This window comes from Dermacentor albipictus, chromosome 5, assembly GCF_038994185.2.
Source record: "Dermacentor albipictus isolate Rhodes 1998 colony chromosome 5, USDA_Dalb.pri_finalv2, whole genome shotgun sequence".
Lineage (NCBI taxonomy): Eukaryota > Metazoa > Arthropoda > Arachnida > Ixodida > Ixodidae > Dermacentor > Dermacentor albipictus.
The window spans coordinates 132851758-132878789 of record NC_091825.1 but is presented as its reverse complement, the minus strand read 5'-3'; the positions used below and the strand labels follow the sequence as shown (position 1 = coordinate 132878789).

At 42.8% G+C, this 27032-nt stretch overlaps 1 protein-coding gene across 4 annotated transcripts in view; it reads left to right on the top strand.

Moving 5' to 3' along the window:
• Positions 1-24676, top strand: part of cnk (connector enhancer of ksr) — a 37598-nt gene extending 12922 nt beyond the window's left edge. For 3 of the 4 annotated variants that reach the window (XM_070538914.1, XM_070538911.1, XM_070538915.1), the window contains exons 9-20: positions 69-628; positions 2307-2473; positions 3699-3781; positions 4575-4644; positions 9852-9897; positions 12343-12551; positions 13280-13356; positions 13769-13837; positions 15030-15079; positions 15549-17068; positions 18339-18756; positions 21969-24676. In XM_070538914.1, coding sequence (XP_070395015.1) covers positions 69-628; positions 2307-2473; positions 3699-3781; positions 4575-4644; positions 9852-9897; positions 12343-12551; positions 13280-13356; positions 13769-13837; positions 15030-15079; positions 15549-17068; positions 18339-18756; positions 21969-21997 — 3298 coding nt within the window. In that variant the 3' untranslated portion in view covers positions 21998-24676. The remainder of the gene's footprint in view (positions 1-68; positions 629-2306; positions 2474-3698; positions 3782-4574; positions 4645-9851; positions 9898-12342; positions 12552-13279; positions 13357-13768; positions 13838-15029; positions 15080-15548; positions 17069-18338; positions 18757-21968) is intronic. The other variant, XM_070538912.1, reaches the window with a different exon arrangement.
• Positions 24677-27032: the final 2356 nt, after the last annotated feature.

Below are 27032 nucleotides of genomic sequence, written 5' to 3'. Positions count from 1 at the left end.
CTTCTGGAGTGGGGAGCTGGATGTGAGTGGCAGGAAGCTGAACGACACCTATGCTTTCCCACAATTAGGGTGGTGCTGCGGGAGGTGGAAGACGACGATTCAGCTTTTCTGCCGGATGCAGCTGTGCAGAGTGCCACCTCGACAACAACTACCTCAGTCGCCGCGCCGTCATCCATCCGAGCTCAAGTATTCCCTCCACGATCACGGGCTGCCATTCATCGGCGAGCCACAGTCAGCGGTGCATCCCCTACAGTCACGAAGGCACCTGTCAGTTTGCAGGATTTAGTCGCTGGTGGAATCCCTGGTCTCTTTGGTGGTAGTTCGAAGAAGAAAGACACAGTGTTTCGTTCAGTTTCTCATGATCCTGGCTGTCATGGTGCTGGCGGGAAGTTGGCAGTGGCAGATGGTTCTTGTGTGGAAGAAGGGAACGAGCCTGAAACAAAGGGATCTGAGCATCAGCCAGAGAAAAAGCAGGAATCAGTGACAAGTGCTGCCAAAGATGCACCCACGATGTCCAAGGGCAGGACAGCATCAGACTCGGCAGTTGTCCCTCTAGTGGGAAGGTCCTTCGGAATGGCGGGAACACTTTCGTCACGCCTCAGAGAAGCCCGAGGCCTGACGACTGGGGGTAAGTCACTTTCAGTACGACCTTTGTGTGCAAAGCACAGTTGACTGTGTTTGGCGGTGAACTTGTGCTGTTTTCGCGCTGAATGCTAAAGCCTGTGTCTGGTATCTTAAGTGCACACGGATGTAACCTTAGAGGCTTTGTAAACCTTTAGGCCTATTACTAGCAGACAAGAATGTCTGACAAACTAAGGAAATAATAAATGGGGCACTTTCTGGAACGTGGAAATCTTATTTGCATGTCTTAATACCCTTGAGTGGGGAAGTTGGAGAGTTGATTTGGCAGGTACAGCTGCTAATTTGCACACTTATGCAAATAAAGTGATTGTACTGTGTACCGAAGTTGCTTTCTGAATGCACAAAGCAGCAATGCCCACTGGTCTGCACGACCATTAAAGGAACTGGCAACCTATTTTCATGGTACCCATAGTTTTCTTAGTGCTTTAGTGCTTTAAAACTTACTGGTCATAGTGTCTAATCAGAAGTGGTAACGTGGAAAACGCAGTGGAAAATTTTTTATCCGAATTTTTCTATCTGCAGTGAGTATGGAGTCATTCACTGGAAGCATGCTGAAAATGGTGATAGGTGAGCGCGATAGAGATTATGCGCTGGCATTAGTGCGAGGCAGACAATAAGTGTGGTCGTAGCTGTGACAAAGTATGATTTTCTTTATCAAGTCGATGTTCCTGCAATTCATGTTTTCAAAATTCTTAAAGTATTTCTGTGATAATAGCTACGTGTTTTTGTGGTTTCCTGCCCAACTGTTCTGGTTGTTAACCTGTCAAAATGAATCCAGTCGGATTGAAAACGAAATGACGCCTCAACACGTGATACGCAGCATAGCATGCTGCTGTAGCCACGCATGCGATTTTTATTTCCAAAGCATAGAATAATGCGCGAGTGTCTAACGAGATACCAAGTGCAATTTTAAGCTATAAATATGCTGAACTTTCAACTTATGTACAGTAATCTGATAGAATGCATCTGAAGTACCAAGATTTCACTGCCAGGCCTCACCACTTACTGGTTTTTGAGACTTTCTTTGCCAATTTAAAATTATAATTCCTACTTAAATCACGAACAGTGTGCTGGATTCTATCACTATAAATCATCATCATTTCATTTCCATCAATGTCTCAAATTCTGGCCAGTTGTCAGTCCCTTTAAGTAGAATGATTTCACCATGAGCTATCCCTATGAATCCACTGCTGCAGGGGCTACTTGCAGTTCTGTTTAGGTGAGCACATAGCAACAATGGTTGGGAATGTTTGTTTCCCAGTGTGGTAGATTTCCTTGCATTTTCATCTCTCCCCTCTTCTTTTTGCATGTTTGAAAAAGTAAGAAGAAATCAGCACCTCAATGTGCTCTTTTATGTGAGCTTTATGAAATGCAGTGAAAATGTCTGGTAAATTTCGTACTGTGGTTCCAGCCGAGGCACTATGACTCACGTTTTTCTAATACCTGTAGCTAGGTGTAGCTAGGTGTCCAATTCTGTGTCCAATTCTAGCTAGGTGACCAATACATGTAGCTAGGTGGCCAATTCTCTAGGCATCTGGGTAATGGCAGGAACGATCCACATGGCGAAATTGGTCTATCATTGGCTGCTTGTCTTTTCCTGTGTACCAGACCTGCCTCAAGTGTGATGTGGAGCACTGACCAGTGTGTACTTTTTCGTCCTGCAGAGTCGGCAAAGCATTCCACTGGACCTCCTGCGCCAGCCAGTGGAAGTCACGGTGTAGCTGATGTACGTTCAGAAGTTGGGAGCCAGTCGCCACGGGAGAGGAGGCTGTTCGGACCTGGCACGGGCAAGCGGTCGCCCATGGTCACACTCAAGGTTCCCAAGATAGAGGTTGGTGTACTCTTGACTCCTGAGATTATGCATGAAGTAAACCAACAGTTGGTAATACAAGATAGGATCCCATGGAAAGGAAATTAGTGTTCCTGCTATGCAGGTTGAAGCTAGTTTGCAGAAAGATGCAGCTTGTACAACATATTCCAAGATCAAGGCAATGCATATCTTTCGTTTGGTAATGTGCTGAATGAAGTGTATGAAAAGGAAGACTATATGATATGATGATGAGTATCTACGATATAGTACGTGCTTGTGGCAAACGTGTGTGCATGTGGTGTGAATGTCTTTCTTGGAAACATTGACATTTTGAGTTGCGCAGAACAATGACCACAAAAACGGAAATACACATCTGTGGCTCAGTGCCTTTATTTTATGCGTATTCTGATTGCGGTTGTCTTTTTTTCTAGACCTAAAATGTCTTTATGTGAGTGCGAATCTGCCTGGAAACAAGTTCTCATGTTGCCAAAAGACTTCTACCTCTGCAGCAGAACTGCAGCAAGTGACATTATTTGTTCTCTGTCCCCTGAACACACAGCGCATCAACATTGCTTGTCAGAACAATCCCGTTTGTCAACACGAAAATGAAGCCACTTGTAGTGGTTACAATATTGACACCTTTTCAACAATTGCCTGATGTGCGTTACTGTAGTAACCACTGGATTATTGTTTTATCTGGCATGCACGCAGAAAGGTTCATTGATCGATTGGTTGATTGACTGACCGGGTTTAATGGTCCAAAGTAACACTGTGGTTATGAGAGACACCATAGTGGCGAGATCTGGGATAGCTTTGACCACCTGAAGTTCTTTATTGCAAACCTCAAGCTCGGTACATGGGGGTTCTTGCTTTTTTGTCCCATTCAGAATGCAGCCACAGCGGTTGAGAGGTAAACCTGACGTCATGCTTGGCAACAGAATGCCATAGCGGTTGAGTCAACTGTGTTGACCAAGCATGAAGAGAGTGGCAGCACATACATACCTAGTTCTCATGGTTGCCCCTCATTGAAAAATGCTTGCTTTTAAGAGCAAGCAAGAGAAACGCATATGACTGCTGGCTTGTTTTCAGGATTTCTAACCTTGTTGTGCTAAGTAGAAGAGCAGAAGTTGATGTTGGGAAGGTTCAATTCGTTTGGAACACTCACATTGATATGTCGTGCAGGGGATGCTACCCGTGCCTGCATTGGGGTGGTATCTGACATGTCATTTTTTTGTGATTCTTGCAGGACCTGAAGCACAATCACCTTCACAGTAGGTCTAGCAAGGCCAAGGCTCATGAGCCACCTTCAAGTGCCCAGGCTAACTCTAGGTAGGCTTTTCATTCATTGTGTTATTGATGCTCTTGATGCTCATAGAAGACTTATTTAGTGTATGCATTCAGTATGATGTACTGTAGTCACGTTCAAGAAACTAAATCTGAATTTGGCTAATGAGTATGGTTTGTAGAACTTGCATCAGTTATCTGAAGCCAGAATAGGCTTGAAAGATTGTTTCATAATTATGTAAACCTGCAGCTTGTTAACTTAACATTGTTTTTGATTGGTAGTGTTTTACTAGACTGAAGTGCGTAAAATGTCCTGAACAGCTAAATATTAGAGAAATAGTGATGGGCTTTCTTGCCAACGGGACTACCCCTTGCTTGACAAGGGTTCTTGCATTTTTATTGGTCATGCCTCCTTGTTGGTCATAGTTTATTTTGCTTTATCTGGCAGGAAATGCAGCAAATAAAAGTGATTCTAGAGATGTCCGTCTTTGATCTACATTTCAATGCATATCATTCAGTATACTATAGGGAAATATTTCTATCTGTGCCTGTGATAGAGGTACAACACACGAGCTGTTATTTTGACGCACCATAGCTCAAGTGACAATTATGTAACTTGAAATGGTGTGCGAACTGGTACTTTTATTCTGTACGAATAGTTGAAGGTGTTATGTGGTGTTGCTGTAGGGGCTTGTTACTAAAGATGCTGAAAAAGTGAATATGGTGTTGAATTGCCAACTGTTGCAGTGATATATCATTGCCTTGTCGTAACTGGATTACACTGCAGTACATTTGTTTGATTGAAAGCACAAGTCTTGAATTGTGCTTTTCGTTGCAGTAGCAGTGATGCACCCAGTGCAAAGGTTGGTTTCGGTGCCAAGGAATCTCCCAAGAAGCCTCTTGCCCAGGTGAGTGGGACAACTTGCTTTGTTTCTCTTTTTCTTTCATTTTCAGATAGCGAAGTAACTGCTGTATTTTTGTCAGGCGGGCTTAACTGCATGAATTCAGTGATAATATAGGCACCCTTCAATATGAACTCTTAACTCTCTTTCATGCACACAAGCTTTTTCTATGAGAAAACTGCATGTTGCATGAAAAAAAAAAGGGGGGGGGGGGCAAGCAGATTATTAAGGAAACAGCATTGTCATTGGAGTGACTAAGGGTATTTGACGTGGTTTTCGCATGTGGGCCACTGTGCTAGAATGGTTCTCTGAGCTTCCCATGAAACTCTGGAAGACAGTTTTCATCTCCACAATCAGGACGCAATATTGTGACTTCGGAACAGCCATGCTGTTGTAATGATGAGTTAAAATTTTTTTTCAGTGCCTTCTAATGAATTAATTAATTACCTGTACACTCAGGTGCCTGACAGGTTATGTAGTCTTTTGTTGAGCTAGTAAAAAATGTTCTCACCATGGGCGTCAGAGCAGAGCTGCAAAATAACTGCTGTTAGAAATTAGGTGCAATAAAGTTAAAATGCAATGCAAATTGATTACAAGGAAGAAAAGGTTGGAAAAAGTTATAAACTAAGGGTCATCTGTGCTGAACACCGTAGTTCACATAGTTAAGATAAACAATCTAATAAGCTGAACATTTGTTCACCTTTTAAGCCAAGCCTGTCATAAGGTGAGCAGATTTTTAAGGTTCCTTCTAGTTTATCTCTAAGGGATCCTACTGACTGTATGAGCTAAATAATAAATGAAAACACAGAGCAGCCTTTGTGGCTGTTCTAGCAATTTTTGACACAAACATTGACAGATACTTGCCATTCTAAGGCTCCTGCACTCATTAGAGCTCGTTATGAACTTTGCGTGCATAAGACTGACTGGAATAAGGGAGTTCGCAACATTGAAGCTACTGCGTAGGGCTTGCTGCGATAACTGTACAGTGCAAGTAAGAGAATTTTTCTACAAATGACAGTCTTGCCTTTTGCTTTACTTGGAGCAAAGCTTGAAATATGGTGAATAAAAGAAATCTCTCCTGTTTGTATGTGGGAAATGGTTGCCATTCTCTATTCACCTAATCCAAGCTGTGGATTTTTGGTACTTTAAGTCGTATCTTGGTTGTGTATATTTCAAATTGGGGCTTTCATGGAATCAGACGTACTGTTGTTAACAGCGGCAACTTAGAGCAGTGAATTACAGTCACTTCTATTGACCTTTAATCCATTCGCACAGTTGCCCAAGACTTATTGTCCAGGTCAATCAGTCAGCTGTCTAAATGGAGCACTGTAGTACCAGAACACCAGTATATTGTTGTGCATAGTGGGGGACCGCAAGTTTCAAGAAAATATAGCACTCCTTTGCAAAGGGCATTTCCTCTGACGTCAGCCAGACAAGGCCCATTTTATTTAAAGACTTTGACCGTGAGCGTAAATGTAAACTTGAGATCTTTTTAGCAGAGCATATTTTCTGATATTAGCTACACTGTGGCTCACTTGGCGTATTTTTTTGCCAGTAAATCAGATTCCCTCCGTTCATGAAATTTCGTAATTGACCACACTAACACACGACATGGGTTCAGCCGAGTGACATGTTTGGTGCAATATTCCTTGCTTCGACGCAGTGCCGGTGGCCTGTGGCTAGCATGCGTAAGTGGCTGTAGCATGCCTCTCCTTGGGTGGCCTTCGTAGGCGATGCTTATGTACTTTCCAGTTGCGTGTTGGATGAGAATTACTTTGATCGCCCTGGTGTGGATGCTGTACGGTGTTTTGGCTTTGTTTCTTGTTTGGTTTTGCTTGGCTTGTAGATTTATTAGAGGATATGCGCATGCATAAAAATGGAATTTCTTTTCGGTATATGTAGACCTGTATGAAGAGATTAGAACTGTACGGCAAATGGCTATCATTGCTGTGCTCAATGCAATTCCTATCTATTTTCTGTTCATGCCTCAAAACCCTATCCTTCCTGCTGTTCGTGTCCTTGCCTTAGCAAGGACACGAAGGTGTCGTGCAGATGTCACCCTCTGCAGCCCTTCTTCTTTCGTTTGCTAATGCCGAATGAAGGCAGTCTGAATATAAGTTTGACACCTGTGAAGTTTGGGAGGGAAACAATGCCTTACAATATATCTGTGCTGAAGCACACGCATTGTGCAAGTTAAATCACTGGTTTTCTGCGTCACTCTTAGCTTTTAGCATACAATAGATCTTTCTTCTTTTGTCATCTGGCTGCATTCCCTTTTGTCCTGCTTAGCTGTTAACTACACTAAAAGTTTGTCTGGACCTATGTATCGCTTCCACTTTGCCATTGCTGGCTGAGGATTCCTGTCCACTTGCAGTAATAGTTTTTAAAAAAATTATGCAAATGCTGTTCACATTCAGCAGAATCATGCTCAGAAGTGTCTTTCATTTGGAGTAGTAGTGTGTGCGTGAACCATGCAGTAGCTTAAAGCATGCAGTGTAGCCTTAAGATTTATTTGCATAGTGGCCACATGGCTTTGTGATTCAGTTACACAGAGCAGGACATGCATGGAAAATTTATCTGACATTTGGGCACCTGTAAAGGGTCCCTAAAGCAGTCTTATGGAATTCATGTAATACCAGATTTTGTGCACATTTAAAATCCGGTCTCTATTCATGCTTCTTTTTTATTTGTTGGCTCAGCAAGAGCCATTTACTGTTGTGTGCCTTGCAAGTATGGTTAGGTTCCTACATATTGCTTGCTCACGCTTCATCTTCTTACGCACAATTGCCTCAGCTGTTGACTGTTTGTTCTATGTAAGCCAAACATGTTCTTAAGTCTACAAGTCAAGATAATTTCATTTATGGAAAAACAAATGGAGAACATTTATGGAGTCCTGTCTTGGAACTGCCCCCTTCATTTTGTGTGATTCATATCAGCCAGGTGAACTTACAACCTTACTTAGTTTTGCAAGGTTTTACAAAGCCTTTAGTACTATTAATAATTTCTTTACTTCTGGTAACTAAAGCTTATCCCTGACACTTCATTTTCTGTCGTGCATTCATGCTTCTTTATTTTGTAAATAAATTAATGAAGCATCTGCTGGAGTTATATAAGCATAAGAGGATTTCTCAAAGGCTGAGTAAGCCAGCCGTATAAATAGTTTGTATTTAAGGGCAAAGACAAGAGAAATGATGCTGTGCATATAGAGTTCAATGTTTGTCCTGCATCTTTGCTTGGGTCCTTGTCTTTAAGTTATAACTGTTCAGTGTGGTCAATACTCGTCCACATTTTCATCTTAATAGCAGAGTAACACAAGAAAAAGATTTCAGAGGTGTGGCATTTAGTAGAAGTTGCTTTGGTACAGATTCGAAAACTCTGGCATGGATAAGCCACACTTCGTAGCACGCGCAGAGGGCGTAACATTGATGAATGCAGAAAAAAATTTAATTTTCCAGTTGGTGTACATTTTTGCACATTACTTGGGGCTATATGCATAAGACTGAAAACAAAGGAACTACAAGTAACTTTGTGGTTGCGATGTGTGGGCTGAGTACTCTTGTGCCCGTGAACTTGATTTGTCTTGCTGAAGCAGTCTGTGCCGATTGCCAAGACAAGTTCTGTTTGCACTCATGGCGATACACTACATTGGAAGCACATGCATACATGTACGCACAGGTGTACAAGTAAACACACATGCGCACACGTCTACAGCTTTGTAAAAAGAAATGAAGCAGCTGCTTGTGTGTTTGTAGCTGGTTCCTGGATGTTTAGTCAACCTGCTGTTGCATCAGCTTTGCTCAGAAGCTCTGAGGAGGTAGGCAAAATTTATAGATCTTTTGAGCACCACAAGTTCTTTGACAACGGCACAATGTAGCCAAGATTCAGCGGCATTCATTCTTCAAGTAGCCTTGCGACGAAGGCTTCACACCAAGGATGACATGTTTGTAGAATTGGAAACAGTGCATGTCGTGCGTGTGTTTGTCTGCTTTTTTGTTTTTGTGTTTCAGCTTTCAAGTTATACTGGCAGGAAACAAGATATGTTTGGGAGATGTTCACAAAGCCTTTGTCACCCTATACAGTCGACTACCATTAATTCGACCTCAGATAATTTGACTTAATTTGAATGCATTGGAATGTCCCGGCAAGAAACCACACATTAGGCAATGAAAAAAAAACTCATTTAGTTTGAATGTGAAAGCATGCTGCTTTGGGTAATTTGACCTCCACTGATGCTCCCTCATGTGTGCAGTGGTTGCTAAAAGCTCGGAAACACAAAAAATTCAGCATACTTAAAAAAATTGTGCTTTCTGAAGTGATGACAGTAATGGTAGCAACCTGTCCTGCTGTAGTAGTAATTAGCTGTTTGTTTAACAAGGACAAAAATACTAAATAGCCAAATACAAACGAAGAGAAGGAAAAGAAATTAATTGCTGACCCAGCTGTAACGGTCTAGTGCAGATGGCTGACATGAACACATCCTGTAGTGATGATGACAATATGCACTGTGCCCTGGGTGATGTCTCTTCGAAGAATTTTGTCAGCCCCAGTGATAGTGTTGAGATCCGAGGGCCATTGATCAATAGCGACAGGTGCAGTTGTCATAATACTGTCCTAGAGAAGTCTGTCTATGATGACAGACTACCTCAAGCGATTAAAAAAAAAAATCAGTTCATTAGTTTGAGTGCTGTTTGTTCATTCAAACAAAACGCTTAGTCCCGTAAGGATCGAATTAACGGAAGTTAACTACACTGGGAAAAGAGAGAAAGGGACAGAAGGCTTATTTTCCATAACTTGTACGTGTTAGACAGCTCAGGGTTACAGTTCTAGCAGTCCACATCAATTGTTATGTTTGTTCACGTATATTCTCTTTTTCGTTCAGCTTCCTTGTGGCTAAATTGCTGGTCACTGTGTGTGTCGGGAAAGCTGTAGGCACATTGTGACTAGGTGCATGCAGCAGCTGGCTGTTCGTGTGATAGCTTGTGCTTGTCATTATATTTTTGTGCGTGTCTTCAAATGTGCAAGCATTTTTTTATATGTCTGTCTCGCTTGCAGTGTGTATTTTGTTGTGTTTGTTTTGTTCTGATTGCTTTCTTCTCGGAATGCTTCTTTGCTTCCTTGCTGTCCTTCCTTTCTTGGCTGTTTGGGTCACTGTGTTTTGTTTTACATAGATTTTTCTTTCTTTTTGCCTTTTTTTTTTACACTTGCCATTACAGCCTCCAGCCATGAACACAAAGACACAATGTTCAGAGAGCACACTAGGTGAGTGTGTTGATGGTTGGTACGAGCTGACTTTTTCAACCTTTTTTTTTTCTCTTTTCCTTTGCATTTTGGCTATCACTTTGGTACATAGCCACTTTTTGTAATATAGTCAAGAGTGTTTTTGGATAGCAAATCATTTTACAAAGCAGTTTAAAGACTTGCTCACAGGCACCTGACAGAACAGTGTTATTCTTCTAACAGTCAAGTGCACAGCCAACTTTATTCTTCATTCTGGGACTATCTTTGTGTTTATTGTTATTTGTTTCCCTGTGTGCGTTTTATGTGGGTTCAGTGTCTATGTGGGTACAGTGTCTACGTGTGTTTGTCGTGGTTGTTTACTAAGTGAATTCTGTGGTGACGTGCAACTGTCATTTCGTGACCTGGTACAAGAGAGTATATGTCTTGTGTAAACGTTGTGAACTGTACAATGTTATAACATGTGAATGTGTAGGTGTGTGTGAACATCCACATGCATGCATTGAAGGGAGCCAATGCACATTAATCAGAGTTGCTTTTGAAACTTGTGTGCAGTAAGTATGATTAAGGCTAGTGTTAAATTTTCATATTTTTAGCACTCAAGCTGTACTTATTTTAACAAGTTGTGAAAGTTAAGCGCATTTTAAGTTGAGGTTCAGATGTTCGTGATTATGGAGAAAATGGTGCGTACAAAAGCTGAGAAAGATATTAAATTGGATGAGATAATGTTGCCTCACACTTAAGCAGTGAATAAAGAAAGCAAAAAGCTGAAAAAGTACATGGGAAAAGAAGAAGCAGAGTGTGTATTTGACTGATTGTGCGTGCATTCTGTCATTTGGTCTCATGCAGCTCTGTTCTTTCTCTTTTAGCTGTTATAATACGAGGCGTAAAACACTCATGCCGTTAGGCTCTGAGGTTATCTACCACGACTGCCAAGACCACTGTGGTTATACTATTTGCACTATGACTGGAAATAATTAAAATAATAATATGAACGTAAGACACACACACACACACTTCCTTCCATCACTAGCTGTAAGCACTTCACAGGCACAAAAATCTCACTCATTGCTGCTCTTATTACTTTCCATGATGGTTGTTAGGCTTAGCCTAACTACCTGTATACTTGTACACACGCTTACGTCACTTCTGGACAGTTTCTTAAGCGTTCTTAGGCAAGTATTTTTGAATTTAAGTCACCTAATACTTACTAGTAAGGCACTAATATTAACTCTGCAGGTCTTGCAATACAAGTGATAGCCAGCATAAAGTGTTGCCCCACGTAAGCATTTAATCTGTCATTATAGTTGAGAGATTGTGGGCCGTGTTCACTGGCAAATCTTGAAGCAGTGCATGTCTGTTTAAATGTTTATATTGCAGTGCCTTTTTAGTTTAAAGACATTTCATTCTAAGTTCAGCATCTTAAGAGCCATGATGTCACTACTGCTATAGTGATTTCAGTGAACAAGCTTGCACACAAAGTTCTGTCATATCAGTGCCTTGCAAAATCAAGAAAGTGTGTTTCCTTTAGCTTGTTCCTCATCTATTGTACTTAGTATAAGTGAACCTTGTCAGCCATGAAAGTTTAGGTCCGTACTTTGTTTTGCAGTCAAATATCACATGATATGTGAAGTCAGTATTGAACTGGCTCCCAGCTTTATACGGAATGTGTGTTGCATTAGGTGCCCCTTAATCTAAAAGCTTATAAAACACATAGTCGAGAACTATGTTGCAATATGAAAAATGATAGTGTACCAATTCCCATGTGTTGCTGTGCTTTGCATCAGAGCATACACCCAATATTAAGACGGGGTGACTGGCTTTGTCCCAGTTCTGGCAATCTCTCTGAAATCACAAGTTTGTGACATACATTGTTGACATTTCTGGTTGCCTTGTGTGGTATGTTGCCTTGTTTTCGGGCAGAGAGATAAGGAAACATTCTGCAAGGACACACAGAGTCACATCTGTTAATTTCTTAAATGACCTGCAGATGTGCTCAGGAAACAAATTAAGAAAAAGAATAAAAATAACGAATGAAAAAAAAAACGCCCAGACCTTTCAGTCGCCTCAAGTAACAGCAGAAGCATACATAGCTTTATCAACCTTAGTTCTTAGTATTCTCTTCAATCGGTTGTGATATGTGGAGAGTAAAAACTTCCATTTATTATTTGTATTTTCTCCATTTTTTTCCTGTGCTTGGCCACAGTGTAATTCAATTCAAGTTAACAGACATGTTGTGGGCAGCAGAGCACAGCTGAGGGTTGGTGGGTCATCTTTCATTCTCTCGTCGTTTTATGTGCTGCGCCACCACTTCCAAAATGAGTTGGTATCATCCCGTGCCTTAAACACATTGAAGTAAAGTCATCGTCATGAAGTGCGTGCTCAGAACAAAGTGCCGTGTTCTTGAATGAGGCGTTGTGGCTAACTGTGGCTGCTGCCACTACGGCTGCTGCTATCGTCTGTCTGCAGGGAATCGCAGGGTGCCGTGCCCGGAGCTGGGGGTGGCCGAGTGCGAAGGGTGGCTCCTCCGGCGCTGGTGGGGGGGGCAGCAGCAGCAAGCAGCGCCCCTCCTAGCAGGGGGGAGGACGGCGGCGCCAGCGATGGCAGCCCTTCCTCCCTGGCGCCGCCGCTGGGTCCTCCTCCGGGGTCCCCAGCTCTTCCTCTACGCCACTCCCCAGGTGCGCCCCTCCTGTCTCCGTTGTCATGGTTCCTGTTCCGAACTGATGCTGTCATAATGGCAAAAGTTTCATGCTGTGTGTGCTGTATGTCAAGCAATGTCGCCTTCTTTTCTCACAGAAAAGAAATTCAGTTATGGGGCTCGACATCCCAAAGCAACTCGCAGGCTATGACAAGAGATGTTGCGGTGTGGGACTCTGGATAGGTTCTGACCACCCAGGGTTCTTTGGCAGGCACCCAAAGCACAGTACGGGAGGGTTTTGCATTCCGCCTCCATCGGAATAGTGCCGCAGCAACCGGAAATCAAACTTGTGAGCTTGTGCTTAGCAGCTGATTGTCATTACCTTTTGAGTCATTATAATGAATCGCTTGCCTTGCCAGTATTCTTCATGTTGGAGGTAAGACCTACCTTCAGTGATGCCTCAATGGCTTTAGGCACTCTGCTGTCAATCGTGAGGTCACAGGTTCGACTTCTGGCCACTGTAACTGCATTCCGGAGGGTACAGAATTGCTAAGACACTTGTGCACTGAGCGTTCAGAGCACACTAACCAGAGTCGTCTATTACGGGGTTTTCCACAGCTCAGCTGTAACCTGCGAATGCTAATGGCATCAAGAAACCAGCATCGCCTTTAAAAGAAAGCTTGCTAGAATGTTTGTTGAATTGTGCTTTGTGTCCTCCTGCTTTTTTGACAGTGTGCTGATTGCTTAACTTTTGCCACTTGGTTTCAGGACCAGAAAGCAGAATGCCTGCTGTATGTGCCTGGTTTTGTGGTGTCCCTTGCGCCCGACTGTAAATCTAAAAACTGGTAAGCACTCAGACTAAACTTCTTGGATAACTGGTGTCCTATGCTGTGTTGTCTATTGCTTCGCTGTATGACAGAAGCTAAGAAAGGCAAATCCATTCTTTTTTTTTATTTTGGTTGCCATATATGTCAAAGAAATCTTTTTACTTCATGTCCTGCACAAAAATGTTGGAAAGCACTTGCTGTTGGCCTGTAAGAAAACCAGCAGTGAATTGTGTTACAACTTTTTATTTTAAGGCAAAGTACTAGGCTGGAATACTGATTAGAGTAGCTTTGTCGGGATACTTTGGCATAGGGAGTTTGGCCAGATGGAAATAATTAGAAGCACTCTAGCAGTGGCTTATGACCTATTGATTGTTTGTTTCACATGTTATCTCTGTTCCTGAAGAGTGCCATGTTTTCTGTTTTCCTGTAGTGCCTTCAAGCTCTCCAACCGCGAAAATACTTTTTATTTTGCAACAGAGTCCCAAGCAGACACGTCAAGGTGAGTTTGGGCATTACTATGGTTATACTTTACTGCATATACTGCTCGCGTTCGCCAGCTGTAGAAATTTCGGCCTTATGCAAGATTTGTTCCAAGAAACCCTAAAACAACCTCCAAAATTTTTTTTGTTAAGGGGCATTTCTAATTCGTTGTCCAGGGTACATTCTCCTGCAAGAATTTTTTTAAATGTGCAGTTAAAGTTAAACTGCTGGTGATGTTGTTATTACAGTTATCAGCTTTAAACTACCTCCAAAGGAAAATTTCTGCATGAACTGGCAGTTATAATTGATTGTTTGAAGCTAGTTAAAAAAATACTCTTGAAAATGTGCAGATACAGTTTAACTACACGTGCTTGAAGCATTGGGGGATGAAAAGTGAAATGTGGCCTTGTGCTCTTACTTGTGCTGGTGCCTTGGGGATTACCTTCATACTAGTGTGTGCAGAGAACACAATAACGGAGAACATGTCTTACCTGTTCTTTATTTCCACCTTGAGGAGCTTGAAGTTTCAATAACACTTCAGAAGTGATGCACCCTCAATTTCATCCTTTCCAAAGTTGTTAGCGTTCACTTTTCTCAGCATGTGCCCATTGGATAAAGGCTGCCAGAAACGTAATGTATCAAAATGCCTTGATAACAACAAACATGTTTACATTTTTAGGGAACACAGTTTTATAAATATTGTAAGACTTGCAGTAAATTGTTTCTTTACAGATGCTACACAGTGTCTGCATTTGCTGTTTCTTTTTTATCCTCTACCTAGACCTGACTTTGACTTGGTTACTTTTGTCATTCCGAAGTGGATGTTTGTTCTCTTTTGTTTTCTCAGTGTCTGATATTCGACTAGTGTTACTTATGTCTGCATATGCATGGCTTTGATATTGCTCAGTTTATTTCAATGGAACTTCTAGATATGCTATATGCTGTGATGTGTGCCTATTAGGCTGATGCCACAAGATACATATTTTACCACGCATACAGGTGTAGAAATAGTTATCTGCGTTTGTATGTATTGTGATTGTGTGACTTTATTGCACATGTAGTATGTCCTTCTTTTTTCTGCATTTAACAAGCAAATAAATAAAGTAAATGTGTGCCTGGTTCAGCTCTCTGGTGGACAGTGTGTAGAAAATCAGAAAACTTGCAAGATGTTCACTGCTGAACACTGCTGATAACCCACTCTTGTTTTTCAGATGGTTAACAAAGCTTCAGCAGGCAGCCAAACTTTATCCGAACTACTCAGGTGAAGAGGCATTACTTTTTTTGCTACGCCTTATCTTAAAACATAAAGGCCAACTTCTGCAAAATTTTAGATTAGTAGTAGTTTCAGGTTTGTAGTTTGTGCTATCGAAACTACCTTGGCGATGCTGCAAGGGTGACATTTTTCTAACATTGCTATTAGAAGGGCATCAGATAGGGAGGGACAGAAAGAAGGGAGTTTAGCAACCTATGCAGAACATTCAAATGATAACTAATGAGATATTTCAGAAAAATGGATCCAGAGAAAAGGGCTGTGTAGTCGTGGATGGCAGAGGATCGTCAGGCTGAGTGATCAGATTTGGTTATCTATGGCTATGAAGAGGTGTGGTTTGGGCAACAGGATATCAGTAATTGGGGAAAACTGTTGTCTTGCATTTGGTTTAGACTATGATGATGATGATGATAATTTGATAATTTGCTTTGTTTTTACTGCTTTCCCCTTGCAATGCTAGGTCCATGCCTCTGGGCAAGTGATAGTGATGAAGACGCGCTGCTGGACAGCAAGATGTACAATCCAGCATCGTCATCCTCATCATTTTCTAGCCACAAAATCAGCCTAGCACCAGCACCTTTGGACAGGCCGAGACAGCCGTCTCCAAAGCCCATGCCCAGAACTATATTTCTGCGCTCAGCCATGGTGCCCCCACAGTTGACAGACAGGTCAGCCACTCTTTCTCCACGACGAACCACCGGTGAGCCACCAACGACGAGTGTATCAAATTCCTCACTGCCCAGAAATCGCGAGTCGTCCAAGTCCCCACCACCAGTGCTGTGCCCTTCGTCACTGGATTTGTCTTCAGAGTGCAGTGATGGCTCAACATGCAGTCTAACTGCGAAGCAGAGGTTATCAGGTGCCTGGGATAGATACAGTGATGCATTAGGTGTTGTGCAGCCTGCGAAACGAGATTTCAGTACTGCTAAGTCAAAGCCTCCATCGGGCCTTTATGTGAATGTTTCCTTCAAGCACAGCAGCAGCACCAAGGAACCGTCCACGCCGGCCTCCTCAGGCTTGCCCCCACCAAGTGAACAGATCCTCGGAGCCAACCCTGGCAATCCAGCCAGATTGCCGACCTTGGCGCCTTCGTCCCCAGCGCTGTCTCGTGCTGTGCAACGCCACCCGTCAGACTCCTCCAAGTTGTCGCGAAGCAAGACTGCGGACAGCTTTCCACAGATGCAGGCGCCAAAGGGTGAGACGCTGCTTGACCGAGAGTACAACAGGGTGTTTAAGAAATCGCCATCGGCGTCGTCCTCACCAGATCCTGCTGCTCTCTCGGATAGTCCAGCCACGTCCCCGGTGCCACTGCCAGTGCTCACTAATTCTCTTCTGCCACGATGTGCCACAAGCCAAGAGATAAAAGACCTCTACACAAATCGTCGAAATTCGTGGAGAGGCTCCCAGCAGGAGTTGATGATTCCACTTTCATCGGTAGGCAGTAGTGACCTCGGTTCTCCTCTAGAAGGGTGTGTGCAGTCACCGGACTACAGTTTTCGGGACTATGCATCACTCGATTACCCATCACAGAGGCCGGACGTCATTCCTTCTCAGTACCACCAGGGTCGGTCCAGACCGCCCCATCCTGAGGAGGCGGGCACTGACCCCTGGGTCCCCCGTAGTGCCCCGAGTCCATCACAAGGTGTTGAACGAACGCCGAGAAGTGGAGGTGAGAAGCTGTCGTCTTCGTCTTTCCTAAGAGCGGGTTCCACACCTGCATCAGCTTGTTGTCAAGTAGCGCCATCCCCCACACCAACCAAAACATCAAGTCGTTTCTTTCACTCGCCGAAGTTCCTCAAGAAGTTTGCCTCCTCGACACGTGAGGGCTTGTCCAACATCTTACGTTCGCCTCGGCTTGAGCGAAAGAAACTGACTGCAGAACGAGACATGTATGGGTCTCCTAAGCTTAGTCGCTCTGCTGGTGTCCGTCTACTGAAGTCGTCAGCATCAGCATCTGCAGTGTCGTCTTCACCTGCAGAGGTGAGTGCTGTGAATCACAGTGAATCATCGTGTGTGTGTGTGTGGCTTGAAAAAAGTGCCATCTGGTAGCTCTTTATAAAGTGTGCTGAGTAGTTACCACCTGTGAACATAGCACTTAGGATAATGTTTATAGTGACATGTTATTAATAGTTATTTTTCACACCCTTGAAAAAATAGTTGATACAAATTGTTTGAAAGCTCAAGACTAAGCGATGTTCTTTAAGGCTGTGCTTGCACTGAACTTTTGTGTGAGTTAACAGTATACATAGACTCTATGATCTAATAAATTAGTATGCTTCAGATGTGATGAAGCATTTTGCACATATTGCACTCTAACACCACCTTGGAGTAAGCCAGTGGAACAAGGTTGAGAATTAATGGTAGGGCCTGAATATTTCCTCCTACACTATTTTGTCGTGCAGGACGCTGATGTGTAGTTCAGATGACATCAAGTGGACACTTGAGGATCTACAAATGATGACTGACGTTGGGAGGACTCATGCATGCACTTCTGGTGATGTGTACCCATGTGTCGCCATAAATTGCCTAGAAAATCGGGGAATATGACTTCACAATGTAAACAGTATGGTTCACTGCATGTTACTTTATTGAAGTATTGTCTAAATATTTTTCGTGGCTCATAGACCACATTAAAATGCCATTGTGACAGCCAACCTGCAGAGGTGGAGTTTACTGGCCCAGCTGAGGCTGACCAAGCAAAAACTAGGCAGAAGACACCTGAAGGAAAGACTGGACAAGTGTATGGCAAGCACTACAGTACTTGTCCTTCTTTCCTTTCATGCAGTGTGTCTTGTTTGTTCTAGCTTACCTAATGTGAAGTTGAACTGATACTACATCCTGTGTATTCACATGCTTACCTACTCTTACTGATGCGAATCAGAGCCAGTCGTTCATTGTGATGATGCGACACTTTTCACATGTTTTCAGAGCATGAACAATTTTTGCGTGCAATGTTGCCACACCTCTGCATCTGCATGAAGGTGTAGTGGCAGCACGAACATGCAGATGAAGGTCGCCATTACTTCTAACAGTGCCCTTTAATCTGTGATCAACACCTGTATCTGGGAAAGGATACCTATTATTGACACCATTTATGCTTCCCCTACACCGCTAGGCAGGCATTTCAGTGTAATGTTGCAAAAGCACAAGTGACTGATAGGACACAAGAAGGGGCTAACATTTGATGACCACCAGTATACAGTGAGAGTAACCATGTTCCTGTTATTGCGGTGGGTGCTGGCTTTTGCAGGTCCCTGAAGAGTCATCGCCATCGCCGTTGACACACAAAAGTGGCAGTAGCAGCAGCCTGAACAGCAGCACTTCGGCGGGCAGCTTTGTCACGTCATCGTCGTCGTCACACTGCTACGCCGAAGTATTTGCACCACCTGGGTCAGCGCCTCTAGCAAGGCCGGAGACGCCGGAGACGCCACGTGCACGCCCAACCATGGGAGTGTCGATGCTTCGAGGCAAGCGGCGCACTTCATCGAGTGCAGCGGGATCTGAGGAGCGTTCTTTTTCACCCTGCTCATTTGCATCATCTGCCGGAGGGAGTGGCAGTGGCGCACCGTGGGCGCGGGATGATGGCAGTGTCTTTGGCGAGGAGACGTCACCTGGTGGTGGCGACGCTTTCCAGTTTGGGCACGGGACAGATGGGAGCCCCGAAAGTGGTGAGCAGCAGTGATGAAGTACAGGAATCTATTTACATGGCACAATCGATTTCTGTTAATTTTACCCTGATGGGACCGACAAAAGTGGTCGAATTGTTCAGCAGGTGAAGTTCAACAGTATGCAGAAAAAAGCGGCAAATACACCGCTGATTATGCATGCAGTATACGCCCAATTCTAACTTGCCCCCGAATCAAACGCGTGTTCGCTTTCTATGTGTCCAAAGTGTAAAAATGATGTAAAGTGAGATATTAAAGCTCTTAAACAATGTAGAAATCTAATGTGCACTGAGTTTTTTAGCAAGAAAAATGAACTAGAGTCTAGCATGTGTTGCACAATAGTGGCCGGGTTTTTTTAAGTCAGCTTTGCCGCAATACATTCATGTTATACGGTAGGTAAAGTATACAAATGCTGCAAAGGCGGTTTTGGTTTCATATCCTATTGCACAATTTTAGGCCCACTTGTTCTGGAAAAAAAAAGGTGCGTATTAGAATCGAGTAAATACTGTAAGCAGACATTGTGAGCTATGGTTATTACTTGAAAATCTTCCTAGGGCAGGTCAGAAATAGGGGTTTCTGACGGGAGATGACGTGTGTTCAACGCAGTTTTGGTCACCTAAGCTATTCCAAGGCTACCACTGCCACTATAGGTGCTGCTATTGGGGCCACCATAGTGTTCGGGCGAATGCGCACTGACTGGTCAGGTTCAAATTATGCAGTGAAGGCCAATTTTAGGATCAAAATAGTGAAAGTTTAAGCTAATAGAAATGCATGGTTGGTGGCCGGGACCTTTGGTTGAAATTGACTTCACCGAAGAAGCAAGATAACCATAGTTGAATGAATGGAAATTGACTGCATTACCACTTATGCAATGTGTTACTTTTGCCGATGACCGCTTTGACTGGATAGCCACTGTTATAAGGTTATTGCTTTTGCTCAAGATACGCATAGTGTATCTGAAACTTCATGGACATTGTCACCAAACTGACAGCAACATTAACTTATGCATTATATTCATTATTCATTATTTCTGCTAGTGTTTTCTTCTCCGTCACCATCACTACACCATGACAATGTGAGCAGTATCTTGGTCTGCTTGCCCTTTGACAATATAACCTAAATATACATAGGAAGAATATTTCACTGGAAGTTGAGCTTAACAGAAGGACACAGAGTATATGGTATTCTCTAGTTTAGTGGGTATTCATGGAAGTGATAAGGAGTGGCCATGTGGATGCTTATACATGAAACATTTCTGTATTTAGGCCGTTGTCATAACCACGGTAGCAGTTTTGTTACCATGGTTATTGAAAACCATCCGTGCTATGCGCATGCAAGTGGCACTTGTTGGGGATGGCGTTTCATTTGTTTGTATTTAAATATTTGTCAATTGAATAACCAATAATCATGTGAGCCAATTTCCGCAACTTCCGTTGAATCTGTCTCCAGTGAACGTCAGAAACTGATTTGCTTTTCAATAAGCACTACCTGGGAAAGCTCTACAGAGTCCCCTTAATGTTGGTTTAACTCTTTTGTTACTGTGACTATAGAAATTGATCAATTGATCGACATTTGTTCTACACATTGTTAAACATTTCCATTCGAATTGTTCTAGCAGCATAATGCACCTTCTGAAATAACAACTGTACTTTAACTATTTATCAGATTTGACGAGCTTTGACTGGAGTTATCTTTTAAACTAGCCTCTACTGCTCCTAGCACTTCAATAAATAGACACAAAATTTGCGCTTTGGATGACTCGGCAATGTAATTTTTAAATGACACCAGCCTTGAAGGCACAGAAGCATCTCCCAGGTTGTCAATTTTCCAATCCGACGTATAGACTATTTTAATATCTCATACAACGGTGTATTCTCATGATTGCATGTTATTTTGATATCTGTGTTTGACTAATGTCAAGTGCAACTTTATTTTCCCCACCATGGATTGCTTTTATGCATCACTGCTTCAACAGCGTATGTACAAATTATTACGAGCAATCCTTTCCATTCTGTGGGGTTCTCACTCACACAAGAGCACGCAGCCGATTTCAGACCAAATTTCAACCGAAACTTGGCTGGCTGTCTAATCTTTTACATTCGAACCCCACCTGCCCAAGTGCCCTTATTCATTGCTGTACAGTATTGTGCAACACTCCACATTACTGTACAGCACTTTGAAGGTACTGAACAAAGCATGTAGGGGCTCATGTGCCAGTTGAATGCAAACTAGACCACCGTTGTTGCACGAAAAAGCTGATTGAACACAATAATCGAGTATGAGAAGGCTTCTGCAGGCTCCCTGACCTGAAAACCATTGCTTCGCGAGCCTAAAGAATGCCATAAAAACAAACCAAGTGCCTGCTGCAGTGAGTAAAAAGAAATGCTCCCTGTACAGTAGGAACTTACCTGTTTTCACATTTGTGAAGCTACTGCATCTCTACTTAGTATAGGCGTCACTGTGGCTTGTATATGCCCGCAAATCTTCAGAATAATTCTTTTGCGTGATCTGAGTTACAAAAGTTGGGAACTAGAAACCAGGTGCATATTTTGTATATTTTATCTTCTTATCACTTTCAGTACTTATACTAAAAATAGTAAGTTATTACTTTCATGTGTGTTCTTCACGATGATTCTTTGAAGTTTCACATAAGAATTCTCAATAGTGGTCTGCGCAATTATTAATTCTATCAGGCTATAATTTTATATATCACAGTATACGTTCCGACTGCTATGTCCTGAAATAAGATTTTGAAAGATATAAGCACCGAAAATGAGCACGCTTCTAATGGTAGCAAACGAGTTGAGGTGTTACTAGAATAGGGTTTCAACAAGTGTAATCATTTGTTAGCTTAAGCAAGTACATTGATCTGGAATTTCGCACGGCATCACCACAAGTGTACTGTAATGGTGGTGTACACTAATAGCAACCTTCACTTAGAGAAGAAAATAAAAAGGAAACTAGAGATGGCACTTTGCTTGCTGTGCCTGCTTATTCATGTGATAATGTGCGTAGCTTGGTTGGCAATACAATATTATTAAATTTCACATAATTAATGCTCATGACAGCTTGAAAAGGTTTTCTATGTGAGAAGTTTGGATTAACACAAATTGACTGTACACCGACACAGTCATATTTTGCTGCTTTTCTTGGGGTCACTTGAAGGTGGCTTTTCGCTACAGCACTGCTTTTTTCTTTTCCCTCTTTCATTCCAGCTTTAGGAAGTGGGTCTGAAAGGGATTGACAAGTCCATTGGATCATAGTGGCATTTTAGGACGGAAGGAGACCTGCACTGAACCAAGACTCCCTTGCCAGTATTCTGTGTGTTTAGGCATTATCACATTTAATATGCACCACACTTTTACAAGATATTGCAACACGAAACCTTCCTCCCATTACATTTTCTTTTTCATCCATTGAAATTCTCCGCTCTTCTATAAGTAATATGTGTGGTTTTGTCGTGTTTGCCTGTTAGTGAGATTAGCTGTCTTCCCGCCATCAATTCTAGTGTCGTCTGTCAGTGATAAAGTTGTTGGATCTTGCAGGGCCAGTGGACTGCTGGTATCCAATGAGATACAACACAGTACATTAAAGCAGTGCCTCATACAATGATTAGTGCTTTTGATGGTTTTGTGCAAAACCAGTTTAGACACAATGTTGCACTGTTTGAAATTAATTTCTCTAACCTACTCAGTGTGGTGGTGGCATTGGAGGAACTGATAAATCATCGGTGGTACTAATGACATTTTACTCGCCAGTAGCAGCCTCTGAATCAAGCTTCACGTCAAAAGTAACTGACGAAGAAAATTTCTGGTGATCATCATCATTGTTCTTAAATAACTAAACATTATCGCGTAATAACAAACCGTTGACTGAAATCACCAGTGCCTGTATGTTCCTACCAGTCACTTAGGTTGTCAAGAGAATGAATGGTCAAGCACTATATACTGTTGTTTGTTGGGAGCAGCTGCTACTTTCAGATCAGTTGTAGTCCTTGCACAACAATTTCCTGCAAGTCATTCACAAGATCCTGCAAATCCTAAGCATTCCCAGCAAATTGTGTTGCCCCCCCTTTTTTGCACTGGTTAATGCACATACTCTTGTAGCAGGTGCTGACAGACCTTGATGAGAGCTTTCTGTTTCTTGTACCAAACTGGGTACCACAAGGTACACATACAATGCTCATTCAGAGGTGCTGATTAATGCAAGGTTGTGGTGTTTGGGCATGATGTAGTCTTGTGTACCATGCAATATTTAGGCCAGTGTGACGAGAAAGTGCCACGCTTGTATACAGTGCCATTCTTTCTTTTGGTTCCTCGCTGTCCTTGAGGCATTTTAAATGAGGTTGTGCGGCGCTTTTGTGATTGTTTAAACTATCTTTGATGCGCCTTGTCATGGGCAAAGTGGGAAATGTTTTGCTCTCCAGCATGCTGCAGAGCCTAGAAATGTTGAATGTCTGCGCAGTGAGCGCTGTTTTTAGTTGATTTTAAGCGAGTTGCCATGTCTCGTGTACTATAGCCTGTTTTCTGTCTTGTAATGTATTTGTGAGTGACAGACCTGCTTGATGGCTATGTTTTTAGATTAGTGTAGCCTGTCTCCCATGCGGCACTTCCATAGCGTATAGTATACAAACTGTGTCGTTCGCTAACTCTTCCTGGGCTTTAGTCACTCATTCCTTAAACCTGCTGTTGTAATCGCATGTGAGTGTGAGACTTCTGTTTTGCTGTCTTGCAATAGTTATCTCTGTAACTTCACGCCATTCTGAGAAGGCTTGTGTTTGAGCCAAGCTATCTTAAAAGCTGTCAGTATTTTCTGTGCTCTCTCATGACCCAATGCTGATCTGTAGTTCTTGTGCTTTCTCGCAGTGGTAGGGTTTAGTGTAATGGAGAGCATGTTGACGTAACTTTGACAATGCTGGACTTTTGGAAGTGTTCATGAACAAACTTTTTGACTATTGCTGTTCTTTGTAAAATGTTCCTGTTTTTTACACACAGCTTGCCATCTGACGGTGTTCCTTACTGAAAATCATCTACTCGAGAAAAAAAACCAGGGTTGTGCTCTAGCTGCACCAGCTATGTTTGCTATCAGTTGTGTGCTAGTTAAGGCATCTTAGATGAGCTTTGCGACTGCAGCCAAGTGATTGTGATGGAAACATGCCATGAAGCCCAGAGACATGGCATAGGCCAGTAGGCATTGTGTCTATTGGTGATGTGTGCAGAAGATATGCAGGATGTAGTAAGAGAGGCTAGTGCTGAATATAGTGGATGCTGTAGATCCTTGTTGATGCATTTAATTGAAAGAGGAATGACAAAGAAGAGATATACAGGAGAACTTAGGATTCAACTTGTATGATATGAAATAGGGTTCAGAGTTTCCTGCTGAGAATGTACAAACCATGAAGCCATATTAACTGAGAGTGCATCAACAAGGTTCTGCAGTGTTGAGCACTAACCTTATCTGGTCTTTCTCACACCATGCTCTCTGCGTGTCTGGAGTTGCTCTACTATTGCAGTGAAGATGTTTCACTGTCAGGCTTAACAACGTCTACAATTGTTAGCGTACTGTACACTTGACATTTTAAGCAATGACCTGTATGTTTCATGTGCTTTTAGTGTGCTTTTCTTTGAAATGAAAGTTTGATTTCTTGATTTGTATAGAAGAGTGTTATTCTTTGTGTTAAAGGTGGGAGAGGGTTTTGCCGTCATTCTGACTCAGGGGCCAACTTAAACATCTAATCAAACTTGACAATATTTTTCTTTGACTTCTATTGAACTTGCCCCAACTCTGTGTGGGCTGCCTTTTTAGGTGCCAGCTAGGAGTGAGTGCATCTTGTTTGATGCATGCAAGTTGTTGTGAACAGGTGTTTGTTATGGGCATTGCTCGCAAGAGAAACTTGTTGGTGAAAGGGTGTGCCTTTGTTTAACAGGCATCACTTGGAACTTGATGCACATTTTTGTACGTCTGCAAGTTGCCTGCAGTCATTGTAATAGTAGTGCTATGGAATGAAGTACTGAAAAGGCTTTTCAAAAAAGCATTGATATTTTGCACTGTTCATTAAGGCTCAGGTTTATAGCGAGGGTCCTGCTGTTCTAGCATGTCCTTGAGCAACTCAAAGCTATTCTTTGCCAGCTTCTGTCTTGGACTACTTGCCAGTCTGCTTTTGGTTTATTGTTTTGTAAGAACATCGATTCTGTGGATCTTCTGGCTTACTTTATACTACGCAATTTAGGTCACATGTGAAGCTTATGGTACATTTGATTGGTTCCTACCGTGCTTCAAGTTGGTTTGCAGCGATACAGAGGCCCCTTGTCGTTGGAGCCAGGGGGAAGCCTGCCTGAGCTGAATATTCAGCTGCTCCCTGAGCAGTAAGAGGAGGCACATGGCTGGAATTGTCACATCTCGGTTGCACTCCCAGCTCTTAAGTGAGAGCAACCTCGAGCACTCAGACTAAGAGCTAAGTCACACAAAAACATTTGTGGTTGCTTATTGAATGCTGCATAATTTCAAGCACACATTCTGTGTGTTGTGTATGTGTATATACCTATACATACATTACTGCTCTGAACTTAGTACTGGATTCTCCTTTGTTTATGATATTTTCACTCATAGGTCATAGACGTATTTCCTTGAAAAGAGTGTTGGTAATGCTGCCACAAAAATGCTGGAAGCTAGACGTGTCTTACTTAGAAAACTGTCAGTTCTCAGTTTAGAACACTACCAGCAGTGATCTTCTGACCTTGGTACCATTGTCATATTTAAAAAGTTAATTAACAACCTCGAAACCGAGCATTACAGCTCTTCTGCAGGCTGATGATGGAGAAGGGTAGAATTAAGCTTCACTGAAAAATGCCTCCAGTCCTGGGCTTAGATAATGATGAACGTGTGGCGACACACTCCGCGCATACTTCTGCGCACCCTCTGTCTTTTCATCTGGCCCTGCATCGCACAGCTGCACGCTGGACTGCATGGTCAATAAAACATAGCGCCACCGCCACGTCACCGCAGGTATGCGTCGCCAACGGTGGCTATAAAAACAGGCTGCCTGGCTAAGAAAGGGGGCCTTCTACCATCCGCTACCGTGACGAACGTAGCGTTGGTATGCCCGTCCGCTGACATCCTTCGCCGAATAAAGAAGCGTTACGTTTTTATGTTGGGATTCGTCCTTCGCTAGCCGCGAAATCCCACATCTGGTGACCCAGACGTGATGAACACGCAACCTTCTGATGTGGGATGTGGGATTTCGCGGCTAGCGAAGGACGAATCCCAACATAAAAACGTAACGCTTCTTTATTCGGCGAACGATGTCAGCGGACGGGCATACCAACGCTACGTTCGTCACAGTAGCGGATGGTAGAAGGCCCCCTTTCTTAGCCAGGCAGCCTGTTTTTATAGCCACCGTTGGTGACGTATACCTGCGGTGACGTGGCGGTGGCGCTATGTTTTATTGACCATGCAGTCCAGCGTGCAGCTGTGTGATGCAGGGCCAGATGATAAGACAGAGGGTGCGCAGAAGTATGCGCGGAGTGTGTCGCCGCAAACGCATACTATTAAGAGAGCCAGTATCAAGCTCAATGTTTTTGTATTCAAAGGTCTTTCTGAACCATGCCTAAAACCTTTTACAGCGAAGCTGTATATGCCTAGGCAAAACATTCGGGGGCCACAGAAACCCTACTGCAGGGGTATGAACCATTGCAGTGGTCTTGAGTGATGGACAGACAAATTTCTCGTTGGGTAGGCATAGAAATGCTTACACATGTAAAACATATACATTTATTTACGTATTATTGCAGGGAAGAGACACAGAGGGGGACGGGGTTAAGACAATTTCATGATGACATAGTTATCTCGCCGCAAACGTCTGGCGTGCCATTGGCTAGGCCGATACTGATTTTGTTTCTCTCTCACAGCAAAGTACACGCGCAGCAGTCTCTCCGACTTCGCTATAGGTTCGAAAATGTGTCCCTGTCTTTAATTAAACGAAATGTGCAGCCCTGATGTGTCACTTGGTAACTACGGTACATAACTGAGTGGTAAACACTATGATTAACGCATTACAAAACACAAATGCCTAACATAATTCAGAAAGACTTTGATGAACCCTCTGGATTAACACAATGAACCACTCATTACACACTTCCATGATGGTGATTATGCAAAGCTCAATTTGTGGCATTTCAAATAAAAGATGTGATAAACTCGAGCCAAACATGTGCGTAACCTCAATAAGAAACACAGAATTAACCAATAGTTGAGAAAGACTTTAATAAATCGTTGGAATT